Below are 26,542 nucleotides of genomic sequence, written 5' to 3' on the forward strand. Positions count from 1 at the left end.
ATGACCTCTGTTGGAGTTGTGGCGTTGAGACAGGTGATTTTCCTCATATGTTCTATAACTGTTCCTTACTTAAATCTTTCTGGGACCTTATTCAGCGACATTTGTCTCTTATCTTTGAAATTGAGCTCCAGCTCTCTTTCCCTTTAGTTATTTTAGGCCCCTGGGCGGCTCCTACGCCTCTTCCCCTTGAGCCATTACAATTACAACTGTTAGACCTTCTTTTATCTGTAGCGATCAAAGTTATTCTTATGGAGTGGAAATCTTTCTCGTCTGTCTCCTATCACACTTGGTGGGCATGGGTTTCCTTCTTACGCAGTGCTCACACTTCAGTAGATCTAGCACACCTGTCACCTTCCGTCTCTAGTGGGGTTTGGCCAACTCTGGATGAATATATGGAACTCTCTGCGAATGGTGTAGTCCCTCAATTTCCTGCTGTTATGTCTACCTAATTTTTTGTTTGGTAAGTTGCATTACATTGGGTTGTTCCTGTGGGATTCCTTCTTTCTTTCTTCCTCTTTCCTGTCCTCTCTTCCCGTTCCTTCTTTCTGCTGCTTTTTTCCTTGCTCTCCTTCCTTCTTCCTGTTGTTCCTCTTACCTCCCCCTGCCCCTGTCCTCACATTACGGACTGATACTTTCTACGTTCTGAACAATGTATTCCTCTTTTGGCTCAATTCATTACCCTCATTTTAGGTGCCTGTTCTCCAATTTTACGTACATTGAGCTTGTTATTGATCAAGTATTGCCTATGTTTTCACATTTCTGCTCATATTGGAATGTATCGCATCTTTGTATTTTGATTTGGATATTATTTGGATCATTATTTCGCTCAATAAAATCTTCTTGAAATAAAAGGTCTCCTGGTCTCAGGAATTAATGCTTTCTGCAAATGTATTGGGTATTTGGCAATACATTTAACAATAGTAGGTCTCTGGGTCCCTATGTTTTTCTTTGACTGACACAAGGAAGTACCTCTTTTTGTAGCGGGTCTTTGAGCACTGAGGTGGTAAAGAAGAAGGCAATAATCACATAATTTATATACATGTTAGAAATGATTTTCATTTCAACTAAGAAGTCTGCCAAAATACAACTACATATATTACCACAGTGCAAGCAAACTAGTTATATCAATATTTGAAAACTATACTAGATATCCGGTATGAATGTAGCTTTTGCATGAAATGTTCAGGTAATGTGGACTTTAGAATGTTCCTAGCAAAATGCAAATGCTCATATATAAAAACAAACAGTGATCCAGTAGTATCTAAATTCAGATTCATTTTTTCAAGCATTTTTTACTGGTGACTGATGAAGAAAAAGTTAAGAATGGGCCATAAAAAGTCTGACCTTGACATGCACACTTTTTAATTTTTTTAATTAAATATACGTATTTTAACTAGAGCTCTAAGCTCAGCATGAAAAAGCAGTCTCCAATATCCTTGTTACAGTCAAGTTGTGACATCATAGTGACATAGCTGCTCCTCCATAATAATATATGACAGTTGAGTTGTGATGTTATTGTACCTTCTGCCAGAGCCAGCACCCAAAGTGAATGCAGGTCGTGGAACCTATTTGCTGCTGCAGTTTACACAACAAAAAAGAGAACTTGCTTTGCATTTCTCTGACTCGTTTTTGTAAAGTGAACAGAGATCAGCAGAAAGGATATATTCATGGCAATTGTTTATATTTTGCACTAAAGGACGCTGCAGGAACAACAGAATCTCTCATCTTGTGTCTACATATTTTGAGCGATGCCATTTTTTAATCTAACTTACATTAAGCTGATTGTAATATCTTTTTACAACTGATTGCTGTTTTTTGGTGTGTTCTTTTTTGCACTGCAGATTCTGTTCTTATTATTTTTGTTTTGAACCATGATATTGCTTTCATGTGAAGGGGCAAGAATCTAAGTATCTAAGTGGTTTGTGGGAAGGGCAATATTATGGCCATGTCTTATAAGAAATAAAATACCCTCTGCCGTACCTTAAAAGGATAATGCAAGTAACCTCAGAGGTCCATGACCTTATAATGGAACTAACTTGCCATTGAATCTAATTCCTCTCTATGGTCATGGAATTCCACTGTGACTTGCAATATCCTTATAATTTATGTCAGAGGGTACTTTATCTCATATACATTGAAGATGTTTATATCTATATACAAAATTGTATTTCTTGTAGAAAGGAGTATGAAACACACAAGGCCTTTTGGGTGCTGTGGTGACTAGCAGCTAAGCATTTCTCGCTTCGGACCATCACTTTTTGATCTCTTTGCAGTTCATGAGAGAGATCTGGAAGGCAAATTGTTTTTCTACATTTTGAAAGTATAGCACAGTGTTCCATACCAAGTGAATAATAGACTATGGTGAGAATCTTAAACTTTAGTCATGTGTGTGATGTATGTTTATGCCGTCAACTGTTAGAGATTAGCCAAGCAGCAGAATTTGGAACTCAAACAAGCTTTGAAAATGTGTCTGAGAGATTTTGCACTACATAGAATTATGCCTTAGATAATAAGGAATCTGCTATTCTGGTTTTGTTGGACCTGTTGGCCGCTTTTGACACCATCTCCCATGACATTTTGTTACAACGACTCTGGAAGATGGGGGTCCAAGGGAAGGCCCTGGACTGGTTCAACAATTATCTAAAAGATCGTTCTACCACTGTGCATCTAAGTTCGATGGCTGCGTGTAGTAGGCCAGTATGTATTGGAGTACCGCAGGGGTCTATCTTGAGCCCTATGCTCTTCAATCTTTATGTTACTCCCCTGGCTAAGATAATCAGATCCTACAGCTTTGAAACCGTATCATATGTCGATGAAACCCAGTTGATGGTCACCTTCGGCCCTGACCCTGCGGATACTATAATCCAGTTCAAGAACTGTATGACCCACATCCACAACTGGATGGGTCAAAATAAACTGCAGTTGAACAGCAAAACCGAGATCATTCTGTTCGGCAGAGCTGAAGATCATTGGTCTAGTGACTGGTGGCCCCAGGCACTGGGACCCTGTCCTTCTCCAAAACTAACTATCTGCAACTTGGGGATCACCATCGACAACAAGCTTTCGATGAAAGCACATGTTAACCGTGTTCTGGGCACCTGTTATGGCATTCTACGGAAATTACGGAAGATCTTCAACTGGTTACCAATTGAAACCCGTAAGCCACTCGTACAGGGACTAATCATTAGTCGAACAGACTACGGCAATGCCTTACTGGCCTCCATCAAAATGACCTCTACTCTAAATTACAGTCCCTTCAGAACACCGCAGCTAGACTAATTCTGGACCAACCCTCAAGATCATCGTCTTGTTCCAACCTAAAAGCCCTCTATTGGCTGCCAATTAGGTTGAGAGCTCAATATAAAATTCTCTGCCTCACACACACAAGCATGTATCACACATTTATCTAGAAAAAAAAATTGCAAAAATATCAGCCAGCCAGAACTCTGAGATCAAGTTCTAAACTTCTTTTAGCTCCTTTACGGATGCGCACTGTGAGAAACGGTGGCCGCTCCTTTTCCTATCTTGCCCCCCATTTCTGGAATAAACTTCCATCATACATTTTGTCCATTCCAGACAACCTGCCCTTCTACAGAGAATTAAAAACTTGGCTGTTCCCCAATTGATGCGATTTAAGAAACTAGCTGTGTCGATCTGTCGGCAAGCGCCTTGAGAACTAACGTGATATGTTGCGCTATACAAGACTTTTTGACTTTGAGTTTGACTTTAATAGTCTAATAGTCAACTGTCTAAGTTACAGGGTTACGTTTAATGGAATTCTATTCCGAGTAGAGGAATTAGTGTGAAGAGTTAACTGATGAGTTATTCCGAATCTTCATGAGAAGGTGGGGTTAAAATAACTTTTTATGCCTTTGCATTGTTTTGTATTGTACTACAAAAATGTTTTAAATGTTATCGGTGAAAATGGACTTCAGAGCTTGTTTTATCAAAAGTGTGTCAAAACTGCGACAAACATGTGCACCCTACTTTTTGCACCCCTGGGACACTTTGATATTACAGAAGTTACTGCAAATGCTTGTGCGGCCGCTCGTTTCACTGCTATGACCTCAAAGGGGAAATTTCTCTTATTTCCATGGAGCTGGCCCTGTGCTGTATTAAGGGTGCGATTTCAGAGGCAAAGAATCCATCATAGGCACATTAGCTATGAACTCCATAGAGGTTTGAATACCAACCACTGAGTGCACCCATTGGAAGGGGAAATTAGTTCTATTGACCACTATGTATCCCCCTGCAGGCAGGTGCAGTCACTCACTGCACCCTCCCTCAGATGGGCCTCTAACCCCCTTTCAAATGCAGGCTGTAGCTTAAACGTGTATGTTGCGTTGTTCAAGAAGTAGAACCAATTAGGCTCAGGTCCCTTACTATGATTGTCATTTACAATTTAAGTTTTGTCTTTTTTAAGGATTTGGCCAAAGGATGATACAACAGTGGTAGCTGCCTCAATGGGGGTGGTGGGGAAGGCCACCACGCCGCCTCTCCTCTGTCCTCTTCGGGTCTGCTACAGCACCCGAAGCACTCAGGTTTCTGGGCTCCTCCAGCCAATCAGGATGCTGCAGAAGCAGCATCCTGATTGGTCTGAGCATCATGTTTGGACGCTCAGGCAGTGCCTGGGGAGGCTGGGCATGTTCTCCACAGAGCTGAGCAACACAGCCCAATGGAGAACATGCAAAGTGTGCATGGCGGTTTGGCAAGCCCCAGAGAGCCGGCCAAACTGTCATGTGCCCTTAGAGGAGTGCAAACCACTCCTCACTCTACTTGGCGTTACTGAGCCCAGCCCTGCCCCCATCTGGCTCTGAGTGCCGCGTAGAAAAATAAAATGATAATAACGTCCTGTTATTATCATTTTCTTTTTCTTTTGAGCACAGATTAAAAAGCAGTGAGGCAACGCTCCTCCACCTTAGCGTAGGAGCCGCCACTGTAATACAACCTGTTATAGAAATTGTCAATCAAGCTATGAGGTGCATATGAAAGCTCACAATTCCTGTTAAGGTAAGTCCTCATACACTTAACTGAACTCAAGTGATTTCAAATTTCAGGATATTATTCCGGCTATGCTTGTAGGATTTTGCAATAGTATGAAGAAGCATGTATTTATGGATCAGCCTCTTATGAAGTATGTTTAGAAATACATTTTCTGGATTTTTTAAAGGCATGAAGAATATGTGCTAATTTAGAATTTTCTTGATTTTTTGGGGTAGATGTATCAAGAAATCATTTTGCACTTCTCTAATAGCGATTGTTAAGGAATCGCTATTAGAGAAGTGCAAAATGGTATGTATGTAGAAATTCGCTATATTTTAGCGATTCCTTAATATTCCTTAATTGCGATTAGCAAATTGCTAATCGCAATTAAGGAATAATTTTCCCATTCATTTCTATGGGCCAGGAGGCCCATAGCAATGAATGTGCAGTAATTCTCAAATTGCGAATTCGCAATTTGCTAATCGCAATTTGAGAATTATTTCAAGGGTGCAGGGGTGTCTTATGGACACCCTGCTGCACCCCTGAAACTTACATGTGTGTGCATATGGCACACATACATGCCCTATGGGCATGTATGTGTGCCACATGCCACCTTCAAAATAGTGTTATTTTGTTGTTTTAAAGGATTTCGCAAATTAACACGGACCTCAAGTTTGTGTTAATTTGCGAGTCCTTAACCTAAATTCGCTACAAAAAAAAGCTTCATACATGGCATTTAAGGAATCGCACATTTGCGATTCCTTAAATGCTGATGCAAAATAAGGAATCGCAATTTATTGCGATTCCTTATTTTGCTAATCACACATACATCTCAAAAGATGCAAAATTTCAGTTTACGATTCGTTAAGGCCGAAATTCGCAGAATTTCGGCCTTAACGAATCGCAAACTGCTTGATACATCTAGGCCTATGTGTGGAAACGCCAGATAAGAAACACAAATGACTGAAAATGTATTTATTCCAAGCATATCATCTAATGATCTGTGACAATTTCTTTTCATGTATCTGCACAATAATTAGAATACGTCTTCTAAATGCATAATCATTGTCACTGTGGTTTATTTCATGGCATGAACGTATGGAGTGTATACACCTCTACAGATGTGCCCTTTACCAACGTCAAAGGTACTTCTCCTTATGAATGCAGGTAAAGCTGGCATGGTTACGCTCATTGACAGTAAACCAGATCTGCATCTGATGACCCACTGCTATTTCCGCTCTGCAAGGCGGTCCTTCCTGCATTAGTATTTCCTCAGTACTCTGTAGAGTATTTACATACCACTCTGTCATTATTTGACCCTACCCATTTAATGATGTACATGGGAACAAATAAATTATTGTTCAATAACTAATGTGTGGCAAGGAAATGGTGGAAGCATGAGTACAACTGAAAATGGCGGCAAGGTCGCCTGCCAATCACCATGCTCCATAATGATTCTGATGGTGTTACATCGTTGATTGTTTGACCTCTACATAGATCCCACATACAAGTCCAACTAACATCCTCAAAGTTCAAAAACGTCTTGCACCTTTTTAATCTGATGTGTCAGCTGTATAGTTTACTCTAGGCCATGGGGCACTCACAAACATCTTCCCAGGGACAGCAAATTTGGTCTGTGATGTGACCGAGGGCCGCATTGATAGCAGCAAGGTGGCGGTGGCGGTTTGGGGAGGGGTTTCTAGTAAGGTGGGTGTAAGGGAAGCTAGGCATATATATCTCGTGTCTGAATTGCACAACGTGAAACCAAAAACGTGGGATTAATCCTGGCTTCTCCGCTTAACCAAACTGTGTGATCCCAGGTAATTATTTTATTTCACTTTCTCTTCTTTTTCTTCATTAGCAGATAAGGACTTTTACATACATGACTTCAGGATGTGGGCTATACAAAGCTTTCTCCAGAGTTTGATTTAATAAATATGTTGTTTATGTATAATAGAAACCCCAGCCCTCCAAAGGTGCACATGGCAAATGACTTGCCTCTTCGTGCACTGTTGCCATTATCAAGGTCTAGGGAAGAATGGATGTTTGCCAATTCACGTTTGAAAACAATCACTTTAGAAAACAATACTTCTCAATGCACGGATGATTTGATGTACTACGGTGAAACGGTTCTGCATGTTAACAAATTATTAACAGACTTGATCATACTTTTACAGCAAGATGTTTTAATAAATGATGGTGTTACTAAAGTAACTTCCTTTCTGGAATTTCAATTAACCTTTAAATAAATGCTTGTTGGCTTATTTAACATTTTTTTGTTTGTTAGTGCTGAGTCAGTAACATTAGCCCAGTGCTGCTCTTGATCAGGGGGCCGCACGTAAAGGTCAGCAGGGCCGAATGCGGCCCCAGGGCCATACTTTGAGAGTCACTGCTCTAGGGCATAAGGGGCACCCCTCAACGCTTTTCATCTACAAATCATTGTTTGCAGGTTTGTTCATTGAATTAGTTCATTGGAAGCCAAACATAGAAAGCATTAGATGAACACTCAAAAGTCCAGGACTGGAGCTGGTGACTGCAACAACAATGATGGAGGTGGTCACCCTAGTTCTCCCTGGACCATTTGTGCTATGGTACCCTTTGTGTGCCCTTAACCCTTTGTGTGCTGGTAATGAAACCACTCCATCACCAGCCACGGACGCGCTGTGCTAATGACGGAGTGGTTCCGTCACGGCCCGGCCGCCACGCCTGCGTGGCAGTGATTTCGCGCCTGCGCTGAGCGTTCTATTGAGCGGGCGGGGCCGTGACGGAACCACTCCGGCACAAGCACAGTGCGCCCGTGGCTCGTGACGGAGGGGTTCTGTCATGAGCCTGGCGGCGCCACGCGGCCCCTCTCTCCCCCCCAGCACTGCGGCGGAATTACCGCCACAGCCAAGGGGTTAAGTAATATCAGAATAATTAATAACACATTTTAACATGTCATCTTACCTGCAGGAATACATGTGATTTTTCCTTACACTTCTTCTGAAGAAACCTTTGCAACCATCGCAGCTCGCTGCGCCGTAATGTTTGCCAGTGGCCCGGTCTCCGCATATTGCGCATAGGGAGCTGATGCCAATGTTGTTTGAGTTGTTGATATGTGCTGCTTCAGATGGTGAAGTATCTATAAATTATAGAAAATAATAGGATGCTTATACACTTGGGTAGGAGATTGCTCTCTTCTCTAGCATACACTTCCAATAAGACATATATCAGCAGATGATACATCCAAATTTCCCCACCAGAGATATGTATTGTTGCACCTTTATAATTTTCTAGAACTGTGCACACATTCTGTAATGACTTAAGACACATGCATATTTTCCAGGCACATGCTACCCAGTGCATGGCTTGAACAACCTGGTATTCTATTGATATGCACATTAGGAGGATGATCATATCCTTTATTTAGATTGGTCATCATAATTGTAGGTCCAAACCTTATGTGGAACCAAGTCTCCTAGTAATTTCAGATCACCTGTCCAATTCACGTCTAATTTCATATCAAAGAACAAGGCATTGTGCCATGAAAGACACATTACATTAAGGCCCTCATTAGGTATGGCTTGGATTTTTGTGTGTCATTAATGTACCCGATAAATACCAATATGGATTTATTACACATAGGGAGTGATAAATAGCACATATTATGAGCTATTCCCTAAAGTGGCACATAACTCTTGCTGTTAAACCTCAACCACAAAATACCCAATGCACAGAACACACAAATAGAAAAGTAAGCTAAAGCTGTGCATCAAAACCTAAGATTAACAGTACATAGGTAAGCTTGTCAAACTGAAATGATCAGCCAAAATCTGGAACATAATGGTGGGAGTCTATGGTGTGCAAGACTTCATTTGCATGAACAAACAAGAGGGTCCCTGGGTATCTAAATAAAGGGAGAGGAAGGCAGGGTAAATACTCAAAACAAAAACATTGAACCTCACCCTATATTTAATATATGGCCAGTACTGTTGGATTACATCTGGTCATTACTTGTATCATACCCTCTGCGCCCTGACGAAGGAACTGTTGGGATATAGTTCCACTCCGAAACGCGCGTCGGCGCTTGTTCTTTTGATTTCACCTATAAATTGTATATTTTGTTAGCTGTTTAATTATAAGTTATTGTGTTGGCTGTTTGTTTTTGTGTATAAGTCTGGTATGTTATGGCTGGTATGCATGTGATTTGTGGTGTCTCATCGTCATTCTGCGTATGTTAAGTTTCAGTGGGGCTGTTTTATTTAATGAATGTTCTATAAGTAAGGTTTCATATAATGATTTGAAATGTGAAATGCTTTATTGATAAATAAATATACAAAAAATATAGAGCAACAGTGCTTTTGAACAATAAAATATAAAAAGAAATTCTGTGTTTGGGACAATGATGGTTTGTCTTACTTAGGATGTATCACCATTAGTTAATTAATTTATAGGGAGAGGTTCAATGTTTTTGTTTTCAAGACTTCATTTGCTGCATTGCGTATTGGAGGTGCTATCATATAGAAATTAAGCAATCCCACAACTCAAAGAACATAACAACCTTTTATTGGGATCTATGTAACTCATTCCTTGTATAATCACAAAACTTCATAGAAGCTCCTGGAACTCTTCAGGTACTAAATGTGTGACTCCATCTCCAACAGCACATATCACTCACTTTGCTACTCCCTCTCTTACCGCGCTGTGAATTGGCTATATTTAACTCACTGACAGAGGAGGCAATGAGATTAGCCTGACAAAGAGGTGCCTAAAACAGGCAGCTTTTAAGGAACTCCTATTGTCACGACAAAGATAAATACTTCAATTCTAAAATCAGCAATCCTGGCCCCTTCAAACAAATGTTTATCATGACTTTTAGTAGAATTCATCTGTAAACTAGTAGCTCTTGGCCAATTACCCGCCAATATCCAAGCTATCCTGCCCCAGCATAATCCTGTAAACTTGGTAACAAGATGGCTTCAAGGGCACATAGAACTGAACCACCTCCACCTGTTTTGGCACCACAACTGCATATGACATTTTGTACCGTGATTATGTTGCTATGCACACAACCTCCTGTCAAAATGGAAAGAAAGAAAGAAAGAAAGAAAGAAAGAAAGAAAGAAAGAAAGAAAGAAAGAAAGAAAGAAAGAAAGAAAGAAAGAGAGAAAGAGAGAAAGAAAGAAAAAGAAAGAAAGAAAGAAAGAAAGAAAGAAAGAAAGAAAGAAAGAAAGAAAGAAAGAAAGAAAGAAAGAGAGAAAGAGAAAGAAAGAAAGAAAGAAAGAAAGAAAGAAAGAAAGAAAGAAAGAAACATCAACATCAAACATCATCACTCTAAGGACTGCAAAACTGAAATATTGACTTGCTTTCTCTGAAGCAGCTTTAAAAAAATGTTTACTTTCAAATGCTTGCTCATAACAGTGAAATCTACAATCCACTGGAAATCAAGCCAGGTGAACAAGGCAGCATCATTGGATTCCTGACTTACATGTGTTCTGGATGAAAATAAGCTTTATTTGAATTAACAGAACTAGGGGCCAGATGTAGGTAATTCATATTTACCGAATCTTAAATACCAAATTTTACCGATTCGGTATTTAAGAGTCGGTAAATATGAAGGGGGAGATGTAGGTATTACAGATTCTGTAAATACCGAATCGTTAAGATTTGGTATTTACCGATTCTGTAAATACCGATTCGGTAATGCCCATTGATTCCTATAGGTATTGAAGCCCATAGGAATCAATGGGCATTACCGAATCGGTATTTACCGATTCGGTAAATATCGATTCCAGCAAGGGTGCAGGGGGTGTCACTTTGACACCCTCTAGCACCCCAAATACAGGCATGTGTGCCATGTGGCACACAGACATGCCCTAAGGGCATGTCTGTCTGTCACATGGCATAGGTGTGCATGCACACATGTGCATGCACACCAGGATTCGGTTTTTTACCACCCAATTGGATTGGGTGGTAAAATACCGAATCTGTAAGGCCTTTGGGACTCAGAAGAGTCCCACCTACATCTGGGTTTTACCGAATCGGTAAAATTACCGATTCGGTATTTTACAGAATCGGTAAATTTACTGATTCGGTAAATTTACCGAATCTGTAAAATTAAGGGCCCTACATCCCAAAAACCCATTTACCGGTCAGTAACGGCCGAAATCGGCTGTTACTGGCCGGTAAATGGCCACCTACATCCGGCCCTAAGTATGATTCTGGTTCTAGAGAGCTGAAGTCTTAGACATTATAGTTAAGATGGTCTCTTAACATGGCAATGCCTCCACCCTTCTCTATGGAAGTATGGAAGTGGGAGTTCTATATGACAAAGAGCTCTTGTTTGCTCCCTCAGCCAATACATTTGTCACAAGTGGCAGCTTTCATCTATCCTTGCTCTGGGAGATTTCCCACTCCTTCAAGGATACCTGTGGTGGCACTGGAAAGAACCCAGGGGTGGCATGGTAAGATTCCGAAAACATTCATTTAAATGGGGCTGCCAATTGTATGTATCACACTAATGTACAAATCATACAACTGCTGGATGGCTGATATCAAATCTTTTCTTCTCCCTCTTCCTTTCCTCTGTATTGCTTTTTATTATTAAAAAAAATAATAAAGTGACAAAAAAGTGACTGCTAATAATGTTCATTGACAGGCTAAGAAGTTTACAAACCCAATCAGTCAGAATGTACCTTTTACTCTCTGAAAGAATGGTGACATGCAACGTGCCCCGAAAGTGTTCTGGTGGCTGTCAGTTCATTCAATAATCAAGTTCAAGTCATCTGTACTGTACATAGCACTTCCTGGAGCAAAGGATCATTGTCTCAGTAGGTAACAGCATCCAACATGCCAGCCAGAACATGCTTGACATATCTTGCAAGACACCAAGAAGCTTTCAAGTGGTTGAAACATAGAGGCAGATCCTGGGGAAACCACTGGCCAGGTTATTGAATGCTGACAGCCCAAATATCAGGGCAGAACCCAAATGTATGTGCTCCAATGTGCAACTTTTTGGAAGTGGAGGAACAAACATGCCACTTAAGGTTTGAACATCAATTTGTGGAGGAGCATCTCCAGGGATAACAAAATGTACCAGTGCAGGCTTTGTCTTGATCACTGTTGGTCAGTGTGGAAAAGCTGATGGCACCGGTTGTGGTGTGTGGGTGGTGTGACAATGGCAGAAAGTGATATAATAAAGGCGGAAACATGGGTGAGGAAAAAATGTAGGATTCGCTTTTTAATTGAATTTAGGTGCATATTATAGAGGATAAACTTCAACCTTCTTTGTCCCGGACAAGGGAATCCGCACCAGGGCCAGAGTAGACCAGAATTATCCTGTAACTGCAACTAAAGGCCGTAAGCAGAAGATTCTCTTGAACGATTGTCGGCATCTTGAGATGAAAATGATAGCATTATGGAACAGTCCAGTGTCGTAACAATAGCCCTCGCAGCCACCGTGGTGTGGGGGGGAGGGATGGGGGGGGGGGGGTGAGCACCACTGGGCTCCCTTCGGCACTGTGCACCGGTGGGCCTGAGAGTTCCTGAATGGGTCTGGAGCATGCATTGGCCCCCTCCATGTACTTTCCAAGGAGGGTCCTTCAAGTTTCTTTACGCCACTGGACCAGTCATGGAAATTGTAGCTGATTCTGTGGTTTGCAAAAATTGTAATACATGATCACAGATGCAGAGTCTGTTAGTTCTGCAAGTGGAGTAGTTAGTGGAATCTTGGAAGAAGGTTAGCCTGGATTTTCCGGGTCATTTATTAAGTTATCTGCTGAGAGTGAACTTTTAATGGCTATGATTATGCAAAGATGATGGAGGCAACATTGAGGCACAAACCACAGGCAGAACAAAAGGTTTTTGGGGGTGATAGAAAAGGAGTTGCTACATGTTGCATCATTGAACTCAATAATCATGCCATACTTTGTAAGAAACTACACTAGAACGCAACAGAAGGAAAAGGGTGGCAAATAAAAAGGGCATATGAACTATGAGTTGATCCAAGCTTAAGTGGGACATGGCAACACCACCCTGTCATCGGGCAGGGAATTAAGTGAAACCTTAAGAATACATGCGCAGTATTCCTTGGAATAAAAAAAAAATGTTTTAAGAGAAGGGGAAAGGCAGGTGATACCTAGTGATATTCTGTGTTATCTGAGCAGAGAGGGTCTGTGAGAGGGGTAGCAGCCACCAGGGTGGACAATCTTAGAGCAGCCAAGTCCTGCCAGAGGTAAACCTCTGCTGAGTTGGAGTGGATGAGGTGACAAAAAAACTAGTGGTACCCTGTCAGGGCTTGAAAGCAGTGAGGAGTGGAAAAAGAAAATCAAATACACTAGGGGCATGAGTGGCAAAAGGAGCCATCATAGAAACTAATAACACGGAGGAACAGGATAGTATGGAAATACGCAAAGCAGGCAAAGCAAACTTGGGAAATATGGGAACCGGTAATATATGTTAGTTGGAACAACCAGAAAGAGTAAGGTGGTCCTAGAGGGCATTGTGGAAACTGGGACTGTGTCATCTTGCATCTCTGACGTTACATAACTTAGAAAGTGGAGGGAAAAGCACAGTTAGGTGTTTTTTACCACAGTTCTTATTCTCCCATGAGGTGAGAATGTGCAATAACATCTCCCCTTCATGAAACAGTAAAAAATGCAGGGGAGAACCAATTAAAGAGAAATGAAATGTGTTTCCTTTCCTGTAACATCCAGCATGTGACGCATAGATGTGATGGAAACCTCCACTGGATCCTTCCTATTCTGTCTCACTTGGCAAGGTGCTTAAGTTATGCAAATGCTTTCCTGTCTAATGCTACTGCTACCAGTATGCATAGGGGAGGTTATATAAGTTGGCATCCGTGATGCCATTAATGATGGGTTGGCATAAGTCATATAATGGCAATGTATTGAGTATTTAAGGTGTGGTAGCTTTTCTGGTTCATCCTTTTACTTTTCCAGTGACAGTGTGACATTTGCAAAATACTTTTTACACTAATATTATGCTGACATTTATTTTAAATTAGTAATCAATGAATTGTTTCCCTTCTTTCTCCTCTGTCATTTATGCTTTTCGTGTAGTTCCTACAAATCTAGGTAGGATCTGCGCGTTTAGACAACATAAACTAAGGGATTTGTGTCCAGACTGATTAAAGACACCCCCAAATGGTATTTTAACCTTTAGACCAGTTAGCTCACAGTGTCACCATCAGCCCCCTAACTTTACCAAGGAGCAAATAGTTTCTGGCAACTATCGAACATGACAACCTTTGATCCTTCAGGGATTGTGGAAACAGTGCAGCACTTTTTGTTCAGTCAAATGTGCTCACCTAGTCTAAGAGATTCACAGAATAAACGATGAGGACATTTTCAAAAAGCATTTATTGAACCAGCGTCATTCTAGTATCACTATCGGTGCGGCGCATTTTCCCGCTGTGCGCCTAAGATTTAAAAATCCCCCGGTTCATGACGAGCTCAGCTCGTCATGAGCGTACGAGAGGTGTACTTCATGACGAGCTGAGCTCGTCATCAGTGTCAAAGGGGGTATAAAACATGTTTGCTGTGACAATCATTAGACAGAAACAGATGTATAAGATAACAAGCAACAACAGTGTAAATAAAAGGTAGAATTCTACCATGGGGCTAAAACAGTGAATATATGCAGGCATAAAGACATGAGAGTAAACAAACATAATCCTGCTATGCAGACCCTAAGTGTACATAAGTGTACCTAGCATGTATGTGGGGGGTTTCGACTAAGAAAGAGCCAGCCCCATTACCTGATGGGAGAGAGTTAAGGACCTCGTCTTGGTCTCGAGTTGGACACCCCGCAGGGGATGTCAGGTATCTGCATGTTGTAGCTTGTGCAGGGCGGGACCCCAGTGTCTTGTGTCAGTGTGGAAGCTTCTCCTCTATCTATCTATTGTAGGTATGGTTCTTTAATACCATAAAGATAGTGTCAGGGTTCCTTACACAATCGATATGTGGTGAGTATGATTATGTAAATGAGCCGAGAACTATACCTGCAATTATTCAAAGTAGTTATTTCGCCCTAGGATGAAGATGAACTTGACTTTTAGACAGAGCATGGTAATGCTGTTATGTACTTATTGTGCTGGATCTTTCTAAGAATCCTTATGCATATTAAATTAGGCTAATTTCAAGGAAACCGATCAACATTTATTCAGCACATAACTGGATAAAAGGTCAGTGTTTAGAACCGTTACGCAGAGCAAGGTAATACAAATGTAGGTAAAAAGTTGTGTAGCTACCTAGGCCTAGATTGAGGTACATTGGGGTTCATAACATGCTATCATAGTAAAATACGGTTATGTTGATGTGATTTGTGCGTTGTTATTGTTGCTCTCTGTAAGGCGCACTGCTTTCACATCATGTCATTGGTGCGATACATAAAATAATTACAGTCAAATAAAACAAAATAGGACAAAATCTCCTTGGAGGTTTTTGATCCTTACACTCAAGACATTTGTAATGTTCTTTGTAGTGTTGACAATAAAGTGGCAGAAAATCAATCCACCTCATGGCCTTTATTGTAGTTAGCCTATTGTTCAATGAATGCCCCTCCCATAGACATAAAGCAAGGGAACATCGTTCAAATGTACTTTCTAGTCACGCGTTCTGCAGCAAAGTAATTCAATTTCTCATGGAGTAGGCTAGTCCATGCTCTCTGCAATATTATCATCCATAATTCCTCTCAGGGCCTCTCCTGTTCTTTCGTGGTCATTTCTGCCTTCTGCATGCCACCCTCTCCTTGACTTCTAGCAGCCCCTGCCTGACCTCTCCTGTCCACTTGTAAGTAAGTTAAGTAAAAGCATTTCGGATATGAGGTTTCGGCTTTCCCCTCATCTGATTGTATGCATAACGGTTTATGTCTGGCACAGACAGCTTTAGATGCCTGCCTGACATGTTTTCACAAATTCTTTAAACTATATACAGAGTGGGATTTAGCTCTGCTCAGGGCAGTATGTATCTGTTACCACGATTTTTGCTGTTTGTTGTATAATTCCGCCCCCGTGGACTCCTTTCAGTGAAAAGCACGAGGAATTATTTTAAACACACTTGTTATCATGTTCCATTATTTATCAGATGCATACAAAACACATAACACTGCCAATATTACAAATACTTGTAATACCAATACCATAACCAATAATACCAACACCAATGCTAAATGAACAACCAGCACCATACTAATAACACCACCACGGATACATCCACCATGACTACAAACACCAACACCAAAACCACCACCACCACAATACCACTACCCCACTAATAGAGCACCATTACCACCAACAATACCACAACCAATGCCAACACCAATACTAAACCACCACCAATAGTACACCCCTACCTCTACCAAAACCACAACCACACTGGAACTACCACCAATACCAATAGCATCACCAATACCTGCATCAACATTCCACCAACACCACACCAATGTCACCAATACTACCAGCAATATCACCACAAATAGGAATACCATCTCCAGTAATACCAACACAAATACCAAGATCAATAGCATCAGCACCCACACTGTAAATGCCACCACAATAATACCACTATCACGCCACCAATATCACAACTACCACACCAACACCATTAATCCTATTTCCAATACCACCACCACAACTATCACCATAAAACCTAACAGCAACCCCTCCAATGCTACCATCAATACCAGTAATATCACCACAAATGCCAATCACCAATAACACAACCAATGCCACCATAAATACCAACAATGCCACACCACAAACTTAACTTCAATACAGCTAGAACCACAAATAACACCATAATAACAATGCTACCAATAACACCACCACCAATATCACACTACTGCCAATTTTACCCTAACAAATATCACCATCACCAACACCACTGCCAGCTATGCCACGAGCACTAATACAACCATCATCACCAGTACCACTTTAACTAGTCCACCAATACTACCAAGCACAGACGAAGGCAATAGGTCTGCCTTGAAAGTGCTATCACATAGAAATTCATTTCTGCATTCCCATATTTGCATGCAATATCACAATAAAGCCATACCTATTTGCCTTGGCAGTGCTTGCTTAATTTGTAACTTATTAAAGCTCATGGCAGAATAGCTAGAATATTGATTACCCTTCCCTTCCTAGTGCACTATACTACTTACTGAAATCGACCTGTCACTTTCCTAATGATGCATATTTAAGCCATAAAAAAGTACTCAGTAGACCCTTATGGCATATTTTTATGAGATGTCTTCTTACTTAATAAATGAAACCTTTAATACTCCTCCTGCTAGCCTAATTTGAATCAGGTGGTAGATATTCCACTCTGAGGTACCAGAATATCATTATCAGAATACCATCGACAGAAGCATCATGTGCTAAATATCATCTACAAACATACATCACTCTATTTGGGTGAGTAATCGAAAATCTACACCTAATGTGTGAATAGATTTCCAAACTACATTTAGCACATGATTTTATGTTGGAGGATATTTCTGTATATGATATGCTGACCGTAAACCCTTGGCAGCCACCATCTCAAAGTATTTCAGGTTCTCCTCATTGACGAACACACCTGGACTGGCCATTTTTTTTCATCGGGCACTTCCCCTGTGGGCTCTTCATTTGATCTGCAGGAGGGCAAGAGTATCATGGAGGTCATTGATCTTAATACTAGCATTTTCCCTCTTGGGCACCTAAAAGACAGTTATTGTGAAGTATTGGGTCCCTGTTTAGCCCAGCATAGAATCTTTTTTTGGCAGCTAGTTACCTCTTGATGGTCTCAGAATAATGGGCCCTGGGTGGTGTGTCCATTTCTCTTGGCCCTGATGAAGATCCAAGTCAATAATTCAAACCACCACATGTCAAACATTGACGCACATATCATTATATGCCTGTACTGTTTAATCTATGAATTTGCAAAACTTTGAATTGAATGTTTACTGATTGCATCTCTAGATTGTATTAAGCAGAACCAGGCTATTTGTTTCTTGTATTTTAACACAGCGTTCTCACCTCCACAAGCACTGCACCGCCGCACTCATAAAATCCACATTGGCACTCCCACTAAGCAAATATGTATATTATCTGTGATATTTGATTCAGTAGAATTTTCACTTGTGAACGGGTTGATGTTGGTAGGTGCTTGCCATTCACCAACTGAAATGGGGACTTTCTTAAGCCTCTTAATGAATGGTTAATTGATATTATATAATTCCGACAAAATCACTGTGTTAGATCTCATTTTATTCCACCGGGCATTTCCCCCGTGGGCAGGAGCCATTGGTGTCTGATCTTGAAAGCCCAGCCTTCTGGCACCACTGTCACTTTCCCCAGCACCCTGAGGTTAATTGAAGCCGGCACAGGGGGTTCAAAAGATGAGAAAGAAAGAAAAAAGAAAGAAAGAAAGAAAGAAAGAAAGAAAGAAAGAAAGAAAGAAAGAAAGAAAGAAAGAAAGAAAAAGAAAGAAAGAAAGAAAGAAAGAAAGAAAGAAAGAAAGAAAAAGAAAGAAAGAAAGAAAGAATAAGAAAGAAAGAAAGAAAGATAGAAGGAGAGTGAGAGAGAGAAAGGAAAGAGTGAGAGAGAGAAAGGAAAGAGTGAGAAGAGTGAGAAAAGCAAGAGTAAATAAATGGATGGAAAGAAAATTAACTCAATTAACTGAATGACAGCCGCAGTAGGATCGCCATTACCTGTGCCAGATCTGGGCTAACAATAACCCCTTCCAAACCACTACTAATTAGGACTGGACCTTTCAGACCCCCTGCCACAACCTCTGAAAAGTGAGCTTATATACTTGTCTTGCATTAGCGTCACTACCACCGGATTGGCTCAGCCTAGGACAACTTCCGCCCAGCCACATTTGCCAAGCCCACACCCCTGAAGGCTGACATTGTACCGGGGCTCACCAGGACTCTACCTACATAAACTGTCCTGGTTACTGGTAGGCTGAAGAGCCGCTGCCAATCGGACATTTCACCACATTTTAGATAGAGCTTCATTGACCTAAGGTTGCTGTGCAAAAACAGACATTACCACTAAAATATTTCGGCTACCTTTGCAATTCTTTTTGTGATTTGTACATGAATGAGACAGAAGGAAAATTCCCAATGGTGTGCTACCTGGAAAGGGGTTTCAGGATACATTTTTTTACTGCTCGACAATAATTCGGATTTTTATATTGAAAGAAGGCGTTCGTAAACACGCGAGCAAAAACAGTTCGATGTAACCAATATTTCTTTAAATTCAGCAAATTAGTTATTTTTGATTATTTAAAAATGTACGAATATGTGTGTATCTCACTACAGTGTTCTTGAAATTAAAGTTCTCTTCTTTTTAAAGTTATAATGGAAACTTAAACCGCGATAAGGGCATTTTTATTGACTCCTTGCTTTTTTTTATTTAAGTGAGAGAAAACCCAATACATTTTTCAGTGTGTTCTATTTTTATTCTTTGCAGTGAGAAAGGTGTCAACAACCACTGTAGCCATGACCTCATTGAAACCTTGTTTTAAAAACTTTTTCTGTCTAAAAAGGCCTCCTGTCACCACCAAACACAATACCATACACCACTGCAGCCAACATATAGCATACACATACAAATTGAAAGTGGACTTTGTCTGCCCCTTTTTTGGGGTGGGCTACCTTTTGCCATAGGTTCCATTGGCTTTGCCTCACATTCTGGATCAGCCCACAGCATTTTGTTATTCTTAAATTTGACATAAGTGAGTAGAAACACAAAGTAATCCTCACACCGTAATGCACGATATCTTCACTATGTGAGTGGTAATTTGTGTGCCTGAGTAAAAAGTGTTGAGCGTGATGCTCCCCTAAAACTTGCCACGCTACTTCTTAGACTCTTTTTTGGATCCGTGTAATCACAAATATTGGTTATCTTCAAGGTGAATTTTGACTCCTCTTTCGTATAACATTTTCTTGAAAATCAGGATCCATCAATAGTTGTTGATGTTCCTAAATCATTTTATTGGATTAATATGGTATCTCCAATTGAACAAAAATAGCTGTTAATATGTCCATTTAAACAGGACCAGCCAACACATGTTTCACCCATTCAACGGCTGGCTTTCCTGGTGCTTTGTCAAGGCAGTCACTTTCAAAATAAACACATAATTACACAGTGGTTCCTCTAAGTATAATTTAAGTATGAAATCACTACTAGTGTGCCCTACAATAGCTCCATTACCCAAGTAAATACCATCATGTGCTCTCATTAGTTGCTTTATGAGGTAACATTGGCCCTGTCCTCCAGAGTGTCAGATTCCCCAGTCCTATGAGAATACTCTGTGATTGGGTAATAGGCGCAGAAGAGAGTGTCGGGCCTTCCTTTCTTGGTGTAATTTGTGCGCCTTGCACCCATAGAACAAGGAGCATCCTTGGATATTCAACCTGCTCATTTCACCGCCTGAGACCTCTGGTGCTGCCCACGTACAATTCTGTGTACTTCGCACTGGTAGAGCACGAGTAGCCCTGACTTGGATGGTGTTCAAGAGCATCTTTAAAATTATGACATAAAGTTTCACTTAAACCAAGGCTCGAGTCGGGGTACCACGCGGGTGGACGGCGTCCCCCCACTTATTTTACCGGGGGGATGCCATCCCCCCTGCCAAACAGCTGGACTTCACTCTTTGGCCTCTCTGGGACGAGGAGCTTGGCACCTTTTGTGACGTCACTCCCTGTTGCGACGTCACTTCCGGCGACAGCTTCCCCCCACTTCTTTTTTTAGGACTTGTGCCCTGAATTAAACATACAGCACAATAATACATGAAGCCTAACCAGGGCCACTCGAATTATGCAATTGTACTGACGCCATGATTTTCACATAATCATAGATTTGCCACATAATCCATTATCTGCTGCACGATTTCCAGATTTTAACAAAAAAATATTTCGTTTCGAGCTCGAACTGGTCGAAAGTTACAAAAAATGCAACGACACGTGTTGCAGCGCAGTAAAAGGCCTTTTACAAAGGTTGAATGGTCACCTTTCTGTTGCTTAGTGCTATACCTGGGTGCTAAACTGGTACTAATGAGGTGCAACCAATACCCAGACAGTGTAAAAAGTACCAAATAATGAAGTAATACTAATGGAAAATGTGAGTAATTAGCCTTTTCATGCTGCATATTTTACTCTACTCTGCCGCATAATTTGGGCCTCCGCTGACACATAATTCCAGTGTCCCTGGGCATTATTAACAAATAAGGTACTTAACCTTTGAAAACATACTTGGATGTGTATTTTATATATTTATGTCTTTTAAGATGAACAATCGCAATAAAGACTTTTTTTAATTGAAAAATACTGGGGTGCAAAATGAATTGTACTAATCCTGCTGTGGTTCATAGAGCATTGTTCTCAAGAGTGCATTGTCACTTATCAGAAATATCAGTATGCCATGTTGCAAATGTTTATTCTGAACTATTTTCTGCATTTCTTATGTGCCCATGTACCATGATTTTAAAAACTGTTTCTAAAACAGGGTCAATCCAGCAGGAAAGTTATGGAAATGTAGTCTGGATAATCTTGTCCATTTGCATGGAATGGCCAGCCATTGATTGTCAGTGCCAATGTATGCGCGTGAGTTATGCCAGCCGGGTTATTAGCTTCTCTTGGCCAGTGTAGATTGGTGACTGTCTGTGAGTGTCCCACAGTGTCTCTCTATCCCAGGGGACTCCAACCTTACATGTAGTAAGAGCTACTTATGTTCAATCAGTGCCAAATTAAACTCTGTGGAGGCCCAGAGGCAGTCGAAATTTCGGTGCCCACACCCCCCCCCCCCTGCAAATTATCTCCTGTTACCAAATGCACCGGATTTTTTTACAAACTCACAGCTGCCAGAAGATGAGCTTGCAAGAGTCAAACTGTTATGTGAATCTGATGTCTTTGGTGTATGTACTTTAAGTTGTTAATGGGTACATTACATTAATACAGTTTTTTCCCCATAGAGTCTTTAATGCAAAGTTTTCGTTTCTTTGAGTTGATTCATTTTTTTCTATCTTTTGGCAACAATATTTAAGAAAGCTAGATTGTAATTTTCTTTAAAGATTAAATCAATATTATTTTGATTCATTGTCGTGGGTCCCCTAAAAGGAGTGGGGCCCATAGGCCTGGTGCCTACTTTGCCTATTTGGTAACCCAGAACTGTGTTCAATGGAAACTGTCCTGAGTTACTAACATTATTAGAGTTTTAATACTGACAACACCTGACAAGATTACATCAGTGGCCCCCATGTGCAAGATGACAGGCAATGATCACCTCCAGGCATCAGGCATGGTTCCTAGAAGTAATGTAAAAAATGCTTTGTCAATGTGGAACACATCCACGAGGGTGATACACAACAGCCACAGCTGTATTGACCCCAGGACCAAGTTCATATTAGCAATAAGTGTTCCCGAACATCTGCTCATGAGTACTGAAAATTCACACATTTTAGCCTCAAATACATACCTTTCAATGTATATATATTAATTCAGTCAAACAAAAGCGTCTAATATAGTACAGTGGGCTGCACACAGGAGAGGTACTTATAGGTAGCTGGAGAACTGCCAATAGCTCACGAGCTGCTCGTTGGAGAAGCCTGCTCTATGCATATCTTACATTGTCTGATTGTGAGTGCCTGTATGTATCTGTCAATATCAATCCCTGTTCACAAATGTTTTTCTGTCAGTGCATGTTTGTGAGTGTCTGCATGGGTATCTGTGACTGCCCCTGTCTCTCAGTGAGACTCACGGATAATCCCTAAATGTACAATTTGAGTGACAGTGTTTCTCAGTGTCCGTCAATGTCACTGCTTTCAAAGGTTTCAAAGCATGTCTGGTTCTGAGTCTGCCTGGGCATGTCTATGGGTCTGTCTAAGTGTCGGTGTTACACTACCATTTAGTGACATTCACACACCACTCCTCTCTTTGAGTTTTTGTCTTTGAGAATATCTGTCTGTTCGTGTTTGTCTGGCAGTGTCTATCATCGTCAATTTTTGTCTGTGCAGGAGTGTGAATATGTTTGTACTGCTGTGAGTCAGTGTATCATAGTATCAGACTTTGTCTGGATCAGAGCGCCTGGATACCCTATCGGGTGATTAGCCATGCCACATAAATCCTGATTGATTGACTGATCGATTAATTGATTTATTTTCCCTGTCAGACCGCACCTGTTTGTGAGTTTATGACTTTTGGGATCACTGCCGGTGTTTGCCAGTTTCTCTTACCAGTGTCTGTCAGCATAGACATGCCAGTGTCTTTTTTGTAGTGTCTACCAGTGTCTGTGTGATACAGTGTCACCGTCTGTCACTGTCTGTGTTGGTAGCTGTGCACCTTTTTCTGCCTGTCTTGTTGGGTTTTGGCTGGGAGTGTCTTCGTCTGTCTGACACGGTCTCAATTCGGCAGTGAACGTGTTTTTCTCTTGCTGCTGGTGTCATTCTGTCAGTCTCTGCAAGTGACAGCCAGTGCCTGTAGATTATAGGATGACCTGATGTATTTGACTGTGAGTGTATATGAGTGCCTGCCAGACAGTCAGTGAGGGAGTGCCTCTCAATGAGTACAGGTTTATGATTATCTATGAGTGTTTCTGTGTGTCTGTGAGTTTCTCTCTCTCTCTTGGACTCTCCGGAGAGCCTCTCAATGAGTACAGGTTTATGATTATCTATGAGTGTTTCTGTGTGTCTCTGAGTTTCTCTCTCTCTCCTAGACTCTCCGGAGTGCCGCTCAATGAGTACAGGTTTATGATTATCTAGGAGTGTTTCTGTGTGTCTGTGAGTTTCTCTCTGTCTCTTAGACTCTCCGGAGTGCCTCTCCATGAGTACAGGTTTATAATTATCTATGAGTGTTTCTGTATGTCTGTGAGTTTCTATCTCTCTCTCTTGGACTCTCCGGAGTGCCTCTCCATGAGTGCAGGTTTATTATTATCTATGAGAGTTTCTGTGTGTCTGTGAGTTTCTCTCTGTCTCTTAGACTCTCCGGAGTGCCTCTCAATGAGTACAGGTTTATGATTATCTATGAGTGTTTCTGCATGTCTGTGAGTTTCTCTATGTCTCTTAGACTCTCTGGAGTGTCTCTTCATGTGTGCAGGTTTATGATTATCTATGAGTGTTTCTGCCTGTCTCTTAGACTCTCCGGAATGCCTATCTATGAGTACAGGTTTCTTATTATCTATGAGTGTTTCTGTGTGTCTGCGAGTTTCTCTCTCTCTCTTAGACTCTCCGAAGTGCCTCTCCATGAGAGCAGGTTTATGATTATCTATGAGTGTTTCTGTATGTTAGTGAGTTTCTCTCTCTCTCTCTTGGACTCTCCGGAGTGCCTCTCCATGTGTGCAGGTTTATAATTATCTATGTGTGTTTCTGTGTGTCTGTGATTTTCTGCTTGTCTCTTACACTCTCCGGAGTGCCTCTCAATGAGTACAAGTTTATGATTATCTATGAGTGTTTCTGTGTGTCTGTGATTTTCTGCCTGTCTCTTGGACTCTCGGGGGTGCCTCTCAATGAGTACAGGTTTAACATTATTTATGAGTTTTTCTGTGCGTCTGTGAGTTTCTCTCTCTCTCTTAGACTCTCCGAAGTGCCTCTCCATGAGTGCAGGTTTATGATTATCTATGAGTGTTTCTGGGTGTCTGTGAGTTTCTCTCTCTCTCTTGGACTCTCCAGAGTGCCTCTCCATGTGTGTAGGTTTATGATTATGTATGAGTGTTTCTGTGTGTCTGTGATTTTCTGCCTGTCTCTTGGACCCTCCTGAGTGCTTCTCAATGAGTACAGGTTTATGATTGTCTATGAGTGTTTCTGTGTGTCAGTAATTTTCTGCCTGTCTCTTGGACTCTCCAGAGTGCTTCTCAATGAGTACATGTTTATGATTATCTATGAGTGTTTCTGTGTGTCTGTGATTTTCTGCTTGTCTCTTGGACTCTACGGAGTGCCTCTCCATGAGTACAGGTTTATGATTATCAATGAGTGTTTCTGTGTGTCTGTGAGTTTCTCTCTTTCTCTTGGACTCTCCGGAGTGCCTCTCCATGTGTGCATGTTTATGATTATCTATGAGTGTTTCTGTGTGTCTGTGATTTTCTGCCTGACTCTTGGACTCTCCGGAGTGCCTCTCAAGGAGTACAGGTTTATGATAATCTATGAGTGTTTCTGTGTGCCTGTGAGTTTCTCTCTCTCTCTTGGACTATCAGAAGAGCCTCTCAATGAGTACAGGTTTATGATTATCTATGAGTGTTTCTGTGTGTCTGTAAGTTTCTCTCTGTCTCTTAGACTCTCCGGAGTGCCTCTCCATGAGTACAGGTTTATGATTATCTATGAGTGTTTCTGCATGTCCGTGAGTTTCTCTCTGTCTCTTAGACTCTCTGGAGTGCCTCTTCATGAGTGCAGGTTTATGATTATCTATGAGTGTTTCTGTCTGTCTCTTAGACTCTCCGGAGTACCTCTCAATGAGTACAGGTTTATTATTATCTATGAGTGTTTCTTTGTGTCTGTGAGTTTCTCTCTCTCTCTTAGACTCTCCGAAGTGCCTCTCCATAAGAGCAGGTTTATGATTATCTATGAGTGTTTCTGTATGTTAGTGAGTTTCTCTCTCTCTTTCTTGGACTCTCCGGAATGCCTCTCCATGTGTGCAGGTTTATAATTATCTATGTGTGTTTCTGTGTGTCTGTGATTTTCTGCCTGTCTCTTACACTTTCCGGAGTGCCTCTCAATGAGTACAGGTTTATGATTATCTATGAGTGTTTCTGTGTGTCCGTGATTTTCTGCCTGTTTCTTGGACTTTCCGGAGTGCCTCTCAATGAGTACATGTTTATGATTATCTATGAGTGTTTCTGTGTGTCTGTGATTTTCTGCCTCTCTCTTGGACTCTCCGGAGTGCCTCTCCATGAGTACAGGTTTATGATTATCTATCAGTGTTTCTGTGTGTCTGTGAGTTTCTCTCTTTCTCTTGGACTCTCCGGAGTGCCTCTCCATGTTTGCAGGTTTATGATTATCTTTGATGTTTCTGTGTGTCTGTGAGTTTCTCTCTCTCTCTTGGACTCTCGGGTGCCTCTCAAGGAGTACAGGTTTCTGATTATCTATGAGTGTTTCTGTGTGTTTGTGATTTTCTGCCTGTCTCTTAGACTCTCTGGAGTGCCTCTCAATTAGTACAGGTTTATGATTATCTATTGGTGTTGCTGCGTGTCTGTGAGATTGTGTCTCTTAACTCTCCAGAGTGCCTCTCCATGAGTGCAGGTTTATGATTATCTATGAGTGTTTCTGTGTGTCTATGAGTTTCTCTCTCTCTCTGACTTTCTGGGGTGCTTCTCAATGACTGCAGGTTTAGGATTATCTATGAGTGTTTCTGTGTGCCTGTGAGCTTCTCTCTCTCTCTTAGACTCTCCCGGGTGCCTCTCGATGAGTGCAGGTTTATGATTATCTATGAGTGTTTCTGCGTGCCTGTGAGTTTCTGCCTGTCTCTTAGACTCTCTGGAGTGCCTCTCCATGATGCAGGTTTATGATTATCTATCAGTGTTTCTGTGTGTCTGTGAGTTTCTCTCTTTCTCTTGGACTCTCCGGAGTGCCTCTCCATGTTTGCA

At 41.2% G+C, this 26,542-nt stretch overlaps 1 protein-coding gene across 6 annotated transcripts in view; it reads right to left on the minus strand.

Annotated features, from left to right (window-relative positions):
• HNF4A (hepatocyte nuclear factor 4 alpha) overlaps positions 1 to 26,542 on the minus strand; it is a 400,042-nt gene that overhangs the window by 55,705 nt on the left and 317,795 nt on the right. For all 6 annotated transcript variants that reach the window (XM_086932563.1, XM_086932560.1, XM_086932561.1 and 3 more), the window contains one exon: positions 7,930 to 8,104. In XM_086932563.1, the coding sequence (XP_086788689.1) occupies positions 7,930 to 8,104 (175 nt within the window). The remainder of the gene's footprint in view (positions 1 to 7,929; positions 8,105 to 26,542) is intronic.

Source organism: Lissotriton vulgaris, chromosome 7 (assembly GCF_964263255.1).
Source record: "Lissotriton vulgaris chromosome 7, aLisVul1.2, whole genome shotgun sequence".
Taxonomy (NCBI): Eukaryota; Metazoa; Chordata; class Amphibia; order Caudata; family Salamandridae; genus Lissotriton; species Lissotriton vulgaris.